The sequence below is a fragment of the Schistocerca nitens genome, chromosome 12 (genome assembly GCF_023898315.1).
Source record: "Schistocerca nitens isolate TAMUIC-IGC-003100 chromosome 12, iqSchNite1.1, whole genome shotgun sequence".
NCBI classification, from domain to species: Eukaryota; Metazoa; Arthropoda; class Insecta; order Orthoptera; family Acrididae; genus Schistocerca; species Schistocerca nitens.
Window position 1 is genome coordinate 10,869,614 of NC_064625.1, and position 12,025 is coordinate 10,881,638.

The window sequence follows — 12,025 nt, forward strand, 5'->3', positions numbered from 1 at the left end:
TTTCTACTCATAAAACTTACAATTTTATCTAAATTTTCATTCATAAGAAAACATTATGTTGACATAATAATTTGTGTGGCAATGGAGGCGGGCACACAGATGTTATAAATAGGAGTCAAAAAGGTAGTTCTATGTAGTTTTTCTCAAAGAATAGTTCATAGCCTGCATTTGTATCATTGCAAGTACTTTGTAAGTCTTTTGTTTTCTGAAAATACTCGCGAAATAGCATGTTTTTGCTCAAGTACTTTTACTCGGTTCCGAGAGTATCATGATGTGACTGTTAAATACTGTTTAGTGGAAAAAAGTGAAGTATTTTGATAATGTGATCGTATGTTGTGATTTTTATCATTTTAGAAATTAATTTATGTGATCAACACGCAGCTAACCGTTAACACGACATGAGAGTAATAAATCTACACTGTCTGACAACTGCTAAGGAACAACTGATGCTTGCTAGGGACAACCTCAATTGCTATGGAACAACCGACAATCGCTATAGCACCCGATCAATGATAACAAAAGGAAATCTAACGCTGTGTATGCATTAGACAGTTCGTGCAAATGGTTCAAATGGCTCTGAGCACTATGCGATTTAACTTCTGAGGTCATCAGTGGCCTAGAACTTAGAACTACTTAAACCTAACCAACCTAAGGACATCACACACATCCATGCCCGAGACAGGATTCGAACCTGCGACCGTAGCGGTCGCTCGGTTCCATACTGTAGCGCCTCGAACCGCACGGCCACTCCGGCCGGCCAGTTCGTGCAGTATGATGTCCGATGAAGCTTGTAGTATAGCCGGTTAATGCGACATTCTGTGCGGCACGGCAACACGTCTGCAAGACATCATTTGGGTGCAGTTGGACGGCTCGAAGCCGGTAGAAGTCTCACCCATATGGCCACAATAAAAGGTGCTTCCAGAAGGGTCATCTCGCGATTAATAAAGGCCGCTCAGTGTGAATATGCTATGCGAAAGAGAACCGATACGTAGCCCTAGTGGCGGTTGGGAACACGCATCTCACTCCATGGCAGATCGCTGCAGACCTCGCAGCCGCTGCCGGTACACGTGTCTCTGTCAGAACCATTTCGCGGCGATTAAATCAGGCTGTTTTTATGCTCGGAAGCCTATTAAATGTGTCCCACTTCGACCACGCCACGGTTGAGAAAGAGTTCGTTGGTGCAGAGGGCATGTCGGATGAGGTCTGCAATAGTGGTCCAGTGTGACGTTCTCCACGAATCCCGCTTCACTGTGGCAAGTGCTTCTGGCCACCATTTAGTGTGCAGAGAGAGGAGATCACGGTAGATGCCACAGAATGTACACGAACATCTAGGCGTTATGGCGTGGGCAGGCATTACACTCAGTGGCCTAACACGCGAGATACCGTTACAGCAGACTGATGTAGCAGACAAATCATTGTGTACCATTTCCGTCTGTTTAGGGCTTCCTTAGGTTCCGACTTTCTGTTTATGGGCGACAACGCCTGCCCACAGAGGACAGCTGACGTATAGGGCACATCAGAAAGTCAAGATATCAACGTATGGAATGGTCAGCATACTCCCCGGACCTAAACCCTACAGTGCATGCCTGAGGTGCTCTTGGCAGATGTGCTTCTCAACGAACATTTCCTAACAGAATCGTGGAAGAACTGCAAACCATCTTGAGGGAAGTAGGACAAAATCTCCGAAGGACTTCTCAACAGTTTAGTGGCCAGTATGAATCTTTTTATTTCTTTTCTTTTGTTACTGCCTTTATCCCGTATTGGGCGCAGGTTCGTCAGGGTTAAGTACGGATTTGGAATGGTTAATGTTAAGGGGTGGCCGGACGCCCTTCCTGCCGCCACCCCGTACCCTCCAGGACGGAATTAGTGTACCCCAGCTGTCTGCGTCGGGTTTGAATCGTGAAAGAGTGTGAATGTCTTTCAGATGTCTGCGACTCGTGTAACTGAGGCGGGACGTGGGGACCAGCCCGGTATTCACCTAGTAGGATGTGGAAAACCGCCTAAAAACCACATCCAGGCTGGCCGGCACACCGGCCGTCGTCGTTAATCCGCCCGGCGGATTCGATCCGGGCCCGGCGCACCTACCCGAGTCCAGGAACGAGCGCTTTAGCGCTCTCGGCTACCCTGGCCAGTATGAATAACAGGTGCAAAATGTGCTGTTGCCCGTGGAGGCCATATTCCGTACTGAGAATACTATATCGACCTTTATGCAGGCGGTCAGACCAGGGTCACACATGAACGTTACTTATATTTCTGCTGCTATCCCTTGTGGTAAAATCTGTACCATTTTTAGTTATAAATATACCACTCCATCTCTATTACGTATGTACCGTGTTTCATGTCGTCCATCTTTGTCTATGATTGAGCAGTAATGTCTCTGGTCCTTAGGAGGTGTAAATTGCGAGTCAACGTATTCTGTCGTCTCTGAAAATGAAACCCGTCGTACTCCCTGGATAGGGAGCAACTTTTCAACTGAGATGAACAGTAAATATGAATATAGTATTATGTAAATAATAGCTCACTTGAACTGTTTCTATTACCAGTGACTATCAGATATACACTACTGGCCATTAAAATTGCTACACCACTAAGATGACATGCTACAGACGCAAAATTTAACCGACAGGAAGATGCTGTGATATGCAAATGATTAGCTTTTCAGAGCATTCACACAACGTTCGCGCCGGTGGCGACACCTACAACGTGCGGACATGAGGACAGTTTCCAACCGATTTCTCATACACAAACAGCAGTTGACCGGCGTTGCCTGGTGAAACGTTGTTGTGATGCCTCGTGTAAGAAGGAGAAATACGTACCATCACGTTTCCGACTTTGATAAAGGTCGGATTGTAGCCTACCGCGATTGCGGTTTATCGTATCGCGACATTGCTGCTCGCGTTGGTAGAGATCCAATGACTGTTAGCAGTATATGGAATCGGTAGGTTCAGTAGGCTAATACGGAACGCCGGGCTAGATCCCAACTGCCTCGTATCACTAGCAGTCGAGATGAAAGGCATCTTATCCGCATGGCTGTAACGGATCGTGTCGCCAGGTCTCGATCCCTCAGTCAACAGATGGGGACTTCACTTAAAACTTCCGGTCTGATAGGCCGTGGTCGAAGTATAAAACTGTCTCCTAACGTTTCGTCTCCGACTGCGGGAGACATCATCGGAGGTAAAGCGGCGAGGAGACAGTTTTATACTTCGACCACGGCCTATCAGCCCGGAAGTTTTAAGTGAAGTCAATACCGGCCGTGAAAGTTTACATTGTATGCTCAACAGATGGGGACGTTTGCAAGACAACAACCATCTGCACGAACAGTTCGACGACGTTTGCAGCATGGACTATCAGCTCGGAGACCGTGGCTGCGGTTACCCTTGACGCTCCATCACAGACAATAGCGCCTGCGACGGTGTACTCAACGACGAATCTTGGTGCACGAATGGCAAAACGTCATTTTTTCGGATAAATCCAGGTTCTGTTTACAGCATCATGATGGTCGCATCCGTGTTTGGCGACATTGGAAGCGTGTATTCGTCATTGCCATACTGGCGTATCACCCGGCATGGTGGTTACGACCCGTGGCTCTACCCTTCATTTGATCCCTGCAAAGCACTACATTTCAGCAGGATAATGCACGACCGCAAGTTGCAGGTCCTGTACGGGTCTTCCTGGATACAGAAAATGTTCGACTGCTGCCCTGGCGAGCACATTCTCACCAATTGAAAACGTCTGGTCAATGGTGGCCGAGCAACTGGCTCGTCACAATACGCCAGTCACTACTCTTGATGAACTGTGGTATCGTGTTGAACCTGCATGGGCAGCTGTACCTGTACACGCCATCCAAGCTCTGTTTGACTGAATGCCCAGGCTATCAAGCCCGCTATTACGACCAGAGGTGGTTGTTCTGGGTACTGATTTCTCAGGATCTGTGCACCCAAACCGGGTGAAAGTGTAGTCACGTGTCAGTTCTGGTATAATATATTTGTCCAATGAATGCCCGTTTATCATCACCATTTCTACATCTACATGACTACTCTGCAATTCACATTTAAGTGCTTGGCAGAGGGTTCATCGAACCACAATCATACTATCTCTCTACCATTCCACTCCCAAACAGCGCGCGGGAAAAACGAACACCTAAACCTTTCTGTTCGAGCTCTGATTTCTCTTATTTTATTTTGATGATCATTCCTACCTATGTAGGTTGGGCTCAACAAATTATATGCGCATTCGAAATAGAAAGTTGGTGACTGAAATTTCGTAAATAGATTTCGACGCGACGAAAAACGTCTTTGCTTCAATGACTTCCATCCCAACTCGCGTATCATATCTGCCACACTCTCTCCCCTATTACGTGATAATAGAAAACGAGCTGCCCTTTTTTGCACCCTTTCGATGTCCTCCGTCAATCCCACCTGGTAAGGATCCCACACCGCGCAGCAATATTCTAACAGAGGACTAACGAGTGTAGTTTAAGCTGTCTCTTTAGTGGACTTGTTGCATATTCTAAGTGTCCTGCCAATGAAACGCAACCTTTGGCTCGTCTTCCCCACAATATTATCTATGTGGTCTTTACAACTGAAGTTGTTCGTGATTTTAACACCCAGGTACTTAGTTGAATTGACAGCCTTGAGAATTGTACTATTTATCGAGTAATCGAATTCCAACGGATTTCTTTTGGAACTCATGTGGATCACCTCACACTTTTCGTTATTTAGCGTCAACTGCCACCTGCCACATAGCAATCTTTTCTAAATCGCTTTGCAACTGATACTGGTCTTGGGATGACCTTACTAGACGGTAAATTACAGCATCATCTGCGAAGAGAACCTCAGATTGTCACCCAGGTCATTTATATAGATCAGGAACAGCAGAGGTCCCAGGACGCTTCCCTGGGGAACACCTGATATCACTTCAGTTTTACTCGATGATTTGCCATCTATTACTATGAACTGCGACCTTCCTGACAGGAAATCACGAATCCAGTCGCACAACTGAGACGATACCCCATAGGCCCGCAGCTTGATCAGAAGTCGTTTGTGAGGAACGGTGTCAAAAGCTTTCCGGAAATCCAGAAATACGGAATCAACCTGAGATCCCCTGTCGATAGCAGCCATTACTTCGTGCGAATAAAGAGCTAGCTGCGCTGCACAAGAACGATGTTTTCTGAAACCATGCTGATTACGTATCAATAGATCGTTCCCTTCGAGGTGATTCATAATGTTTGAATACAGTATATGCTCCAAAACCCTACTGCAAACCGACGTCAATGATATAGGTCTGTAGTTCGATGGATTACTCCTACTACCCTTCTTAAACACTGGTGCGACCTGCGCAATTTTCCAATCTGAAGGTACAGATCTATCGGTGAGCGAGCGGTTGTATATGATTGCTAAGTAGGGGGCTATTGTATCAGCGTAATCTGAAAGGAACCTAATCGGTATACAATCTGGACCTGTGGATTGCCCATATCAAGCAATTTGAGTTGCTTCGCAACCCCTAAGGTATCTACTTCTAAGAAACTCATGTTAGCAGGTGTTCGTGTTTCAAATTCTGGAATATTCCATTCGTCTTCCCTGGTGAAGGAATTTCGGAAGACTGCGTCAATAACTTCGCTTTAGCGGCACAGTCGTCGGACTGCGTCTTGCCGCTTGTGTACTTTATATACGACTAAAATTTCTTCGGATTTTCTACCAAAATTCGAGACAATGTTTCGTTGTGGAACCTATTAAAGGCATCTCGCATTGACGTCCGTGCCAAATTTCGCGCGTCTGTAAATTTTAGCCAATCTTCGGGATTTCGCGTTCTTCTGAACTTCGCATGCTTTTTCCGTTGCCTCTGCAACAGCGTTCGGACCTGTTTTGTGTACCACGGGGGATCAGTTCCATCTCTTACCAATTTATGAGGTATGAATCTCTCAACCACCGGTTTTGAACAAGTATTTTTGCAACATATCGAGGGAAGGTTGAAGTCCCCACCAACTATAACCGTATGAGTGGGGTATTTATTTGTTACGAGACTCAAATTTTCTCTGAACTGTTCAGCAACTATATCATCGGAGTCTGGGGGTCGGTAGAAGGAGCCAATTATTAACTTAGTTCGGCTGTTAAGTATAACCTCCACCCATACCAATTCGCACGGAGTATCTACTTCGACTTCACTACAAGATAAACCACTACTGACAGACACAAACACTCCACCACCAATTCTGCCTAACCTATCTTTCCGTCTGAGACTTCGTAAAAATTTCTGCAGAACTTATTTCAGGCTTTAGCCAGCTTTCTGTACCTTTAACGATTTCAGCTTCTGTACTTTCTATTAGCACTTGAAGCTCAGGGACTTTCCCAGCACAACTACAACAATTTACAACTACAATTCCGACTGTTCCTTGATCCAAGCACGTCCTGTATTTGCCATGCACTCTTTGAAATTGCAGCCCACCCCGTACTTTCCCGAGGACTTCTAACCTAAAAAACCGCCCAGTCCACGCTACACAGCATCCGCTACCCGTGTAGCCGCCAGCTTCTTCTTGGTGTAGCAATTTTAATGGGCAGTAGTGTACTAGATTAGCATACAGCTCGCTAGGCATGTTTATATATATTTTTTTTTACTTGCACATTTTAGTAAAGGAATGATCATACTTATCTCGCTTTGGGGCAAGGTTGGTGCAACGTACCACCACGTAGGTTGAAAAAGCACAAATTAGAAGCAGCCCACCTCGCTCAGCACTGGTGACTACCACGGTGGCATTCGTCACTGCCAAGGCAGTGGGTTGTGCGGTGTAGGGTTCCTCTGGAAACAGCGATGACGTACGGTGAGACAGAGGGGAGTGTACCTGGCGTAGAGGCCGAACTGTATGACGCATGCGAGCAGCGTGTAGAGCAGGTACGGCGGCCGGAACAGGGGCGCGGTCTGCCTCCACATGTGGCGGGCCACGGCCAGCGGGGACCTGGCGTCGACGCCCGCTGAAGATGGCGATGACGTCGGGTCCACCTCGAGCGCCCTCACCTGGGCACACCAGCCAGAGAGGTGATGCCTACAGACCACTCACTCGACCACATCTCACCACGTCTTTATTAGGTCGCTTCCTTGTCTGTCTGTCTATTCGGTACAAATCACGATCATATACCGGGTGATCAAAAAATCTGTATAAATTTGAAAACTTAATAAACCACGGAATAATGTAGATAGAGAGGTAAAAATTGACACACATGCTTGGAATGACATGGGGTTTTATTAGAACCACCCCATATTGCTAGACACGTCAAAGATCTCTTGCGCGCGTCGTTTGGTGATGATCGTCTGCTCAGCCGCCACTTCCGTCATGCTCGGTCTCCCAGGTCCCCAGACCTCAGTCCGTGCGATTATTGGCTCTGCGGTTACCTGAAGTCGCAAGTGTATCGTGATCGACCGACGTCTCTAGGGATGCTGAAATACAACATCCGACGCCAATGCCTTACCATAACTCCGGACACGCTTTACACGTCTGTTCACAACATTATTCCTCGACTACAGCTATTGTTGAGGAATGATGGTGGACATATTGAGCATTTCCTTTAAAGAACATAATCTATGCTTTGTCTTACTTTGTTATACTAATTATTGCTATACTCATCAGATGAAGCGCCATCTGTCGCACATTTTTTGAACTTTTCTATTTTTTTGGTTCTAATAAAACCCCTTGTCATTCCAAGCATGTCAATTTGAACCTCTCTATCTACATTAGTCCGTGATTTATTCAGTTTTCAAATTTATACTCACTTTTTGATCACCCGGTATATTACTTCTCAGCTTGTTTGCGTGGCCTTCCTCCGCAGCAACCACAGAATAGTTGACCTTTCTTTTTTTTTTTTTTTTTAAAAAAAAAAAAAGCCGCCTTTTCTTGTTGCAAATCAATTTATTTTCTCCAGACGCGCTTCGTCTTTTTCTTGCCCTAAGGCATTTTCAGTGCGATCTATAACGATGCAGTTTTATTATTTTCAGATTATCAAACAGTTCACGTCCGGATTTTCTATGTAAATAAGTAATTGCTCACAGTTTGCTGTGATCTGCGTTTTCTTTCATCTGGTCTGGAGGTCGCACTACCACCTTATTTCCGAAACATAGGCACAATTTTGTATTCCGAACTTTTTCACACTGTGAATGATCAAGTACACATGCCAAACAACTCATTCTTTACACTAGTACATAAAATAATGGAAGAACGCTCGCAAAGAGGATTAGTATAATAATAATAATAATGGTACCCAATATAATAATAACTTATCCATGAGCCCCTCCACAGAACACTGAAATCAAAACTCAAATCAGCTGTCACCAAAGCTTTCAACCACACTGTAGCAGCTATTAAATTCATATTCAACACTCTACAACTGAACCCCCCCCCCCCCAAAAAAAAGACAAACTCCACACACACACACACACACACACACACACACACACACACACACACACACACCTAATTAAAAAAAAAGCACATGCACACACATACACAGATAAAAACATCCTGATAGAAGCTGGTTTTGAACATATACTTCGTTAGGTTGTCAACATGTAGGTAAAGAAACCAATGACGAGGAAACACAAATAAAGTTATAATATTTGCGTTATTAAAAGCACAGTGTTGGAACAAATAGCTATGTCTAGTGCCAAAAGAATAATAGTATACCACAGAAAAGAAGTAGAAACATGGTGAACAGTGTGAAAAAGTTCGAAATACAAAATTGTGCTTTTGTTTGGGAAATAAAGGGGTGGTGCGACTTCCAGACCAGATGAAAGGAAACGTAGATTACAGCAAACCGGAAGTAATTACTTTTTTACATAAAAAACGGCACGTGAACTGTTTGATAATCTGAAAATAACAAAACTGTGTCGTTATAGATCCCTCTGAAGATGCCGTAGAGCAAGGAAAAGGCGAAACGAGTCTGGCAAAAATAAATTAATTTGTAGCAAGAAAAGGCGGTTTGATTTACAAAAGTAGTACTTCTCAGCTCTATTATTTTCTTTCCTTTTTTCTTTCGATAAGTCATATCTCCAGTATTTCTTAATCAAAATTAATGATTGAAACATCATTTTCAATATTCCGTTCAGCACTAATGACGAAAGATGAGCAATTAGTTGAAAGTTATTGCCTTCGTTAAAAATCTTTACGTTCACATTTTTATAAAGCCAATTTAGAAGGTGCCATCTATTGTCAGTCTGTTTAAACAACACTTACGGCAGCTGTTGCAGTTGTTTAGATTCGTTACGCAAGTGTATTCTATCACGCGATTTCAGTTATACACGTCACTGTAAAGAATTTATAAGACGCCATCTGTTGACTATTTAATTTTACTATTACGCACAGCGGCGATTAGAGTTCTTTCCTTCCTTTAAAGCAAGCGGTGTGTACTGCACGAATAAACTGAATTACATCAACGTACATCATCACAGGAAAGTACCGTTAACTTTCATAGCTTAATTTACAACTTCATTTACTTATCTTTTAATTCACCATTGCTGTACCGCATTTGCAACATTGCGTTACACCACTCCTAATCTCTGTACTATTAGACTACATACTTATTTTCATAATTTAGTTCTTCATTACTTTACAGTGTTTCTAACGTTACGTTACACTTCTAAACTCAGTACCATTAATCTGCATCAGAATTCCTAAACAATGCTATTGTAATTACAATGGTTCTATTACAGTCATGTTCAACGCCACAGAAATCAATGGACAAAATGTTTCGCAATTCTGTTCAACGGCGATTCTATGTCCAAAAAATGACGGCTGTTCAACATTTAATTGCATATGTCATTCCCACTTTGTTACCTGGAGGAGAAAAGATTTATCTCACTTCTGATTCTACCCAACCTGAAGAAATAAACAACTTTCAAGTGTACCCACTAGAATTTTTTAACTCTTTAAAGCCTTCTGGTTTCTGACCTTATTAATTGCTTTTTGAGAAAAAGACTATTATTACGTTAATTTGAAATCTTAACGTTAGTTTGGTATAAATTTAAGGTGTTAGATTAGTGGTAACTTACTTATGCGAGTCCATCGTCATCGCTAAATTCACCGGCTCCGATAAGATGATGTTCATAATTCGCATCAACCTCACACCTACTCATCCAAACATGCCTTTCCAGATGACAGGACAATAAGTCTAACAGAACTAGCCTTCGCTATGATCGTTAATAAAGCATAAGGTGAAACGTTTCAAAGGCAAGATTGTTTTTACCACAATCTGTTCCTTCACATGGACAGTTATACAACGCCCTTTCACGAGTTTGCACATCCAGCGATATTTATATTTATGCTAAAGACATACGCAGCCGAAAACTAAACGATGATCACATTGTAAGTGCTAAAATTCTTTTCAAAGAAATTTTGTAAGTAAAAAACATTTAAGAAATAAAATTAAGCTGACAAATATAATATCTGCTTCTCATATGTTCTACCATTAAGTGTGTTGTCTATAATGATATCCATTTTCTAACAGTGTGTCTAATATTTGTTACTACTATTCAAAACGTAGTATCCTTTATTAATAAATACTTCCATTTATTTATTTCTCCACTACTATATTACCTATCGATGACTAATTAGGATAGTGCCTAATATGTATTTCCATTGATAACGTGACGATGTCAATCACGTCGAAATAGGTCCATTGTCACAAATATACAATCGAACACAGCAGCGTCATGGTCTCATACCATAATACTACACTCCTGGAAATGGAAAAAAGAACACATTGACACCGGTGTGTCAGACCCACCATACTTGCTCCGGACACTGCGAGAGGGCTGTACAAGCAATGATCACACGCACGGCACAGCGGACACACCAGGAACCGCGGTGTTGGCCGTCGAATGGCGCTAGCTGCGCAGCATTTGTGCACCGCCGCCGTCAGTGTCAGCCAGTTTGCCGTGGCATACGGAGCTCCATCGCAGTCTTTAACACTGGTAGCATGCCGCGACAGCGTGGACGTGAACCGTATGTGCAGTTGACGGACTTTGAGCGAGGGCGTATAGTGGGCATGCGGGAGGCCGGGTGGACGTACCGCCGAATTGCTCAACACGTGGGGCGTGAGGTCTCCACAGTACATCGATGTTGTCGCCAGTGGTCGGCGGAAGGTGCACGTGCCCGTCGACCTGGGACCGGACCGCAGCGACGCACGGATGCACGCCAAGACCGTAGGATCCTACGCAGTGCCGTAGGGGACCGCACCGCCACTTCCCAGCAAATTAGGGACACTGTTGCTCCCGGGGTATCGGCGAGGACCATTCGCAACCGTCTCCATGAAGCTGGGCTACGGTCCCGCACACCGTTAGGCCGTCTTCCGCTCACGCCCCAACATCGTGCAGCCCGCCTCCAGTGGTGTCGCGACAGGCGTGAATGGAGGGACGAATGGAGACGTGTCGTCTTCGGCGATGAGAGTCGCTTCTGCCTTGGTGCCAATGATGGTCGTATGCGTGTTTGGCGCCGTGCAGGTGAGCGCCACAATCAGGACTGCATACGACCGAGGCACACAGGGCCAACACCCGGCATCATGGTGTGGGGAGCGATCTCCTACACTGGCCGTACACCACTGGTGATCGTCGAGGGGACACTGAATAGTGCACGGTACATCCAAACCGTCATCGAACCCATCGTTCTACCATTCCTAGACCGGCAAGGGAACTTGCTGTTCCAACAGGACAATGCACGTCCGCATGTATCCTGTGCCACCCAACGTGCTCTAGAAGGTGTAAGTCAACTACCCTGGCCAGCAAGATCTCCGGATCTGTCCCCCATTGAGCATGTTTGGGACTGGATGAAGCGTCGTCTCACGCGGTCTGCACGTCCAGCACGAACGCTGGTCCAACTGAGGCGCCAGGTGGAAATGGCATGGCAAGCCGTTCCACAGGACTACATCCAGCATCTCTACGATCGTCTCCATGGGAGAATAGCAGCCTGCATTGCTGCGAAAGGTGGATATACACTGTACTAGTGCCGACAGTGTGCATGCTCTGTTGCCTGTGTCTATGTGCC

At 44.8% G+C, this 12,025-nt stretch overlaps 1 protein-coding gene across 1 annotated transcript in view; it reads right to left on the reverse strand.

The window, feature by feature from the left end:
• LOC126215289 (synaptic vesicle glycoprotein 2A-like) overlaps positions 1 to 12,025 on the reverse strand; it is a 147,032-nt gene that overhangs the window by 44,472 nt on the left and 90,535 nt on the right. The window contains exon 7 of the mRNA XM_049941976.1: positions 6,839 to 7,011. Within this exon, the coding sequence (XP_049797933.1) occupies positions 6,839 to 7,011 (173 nt within the window). The remainder of the gene's footprint in view (positions 1 to 6,838; positions 7,012 to 12,025) is intronic.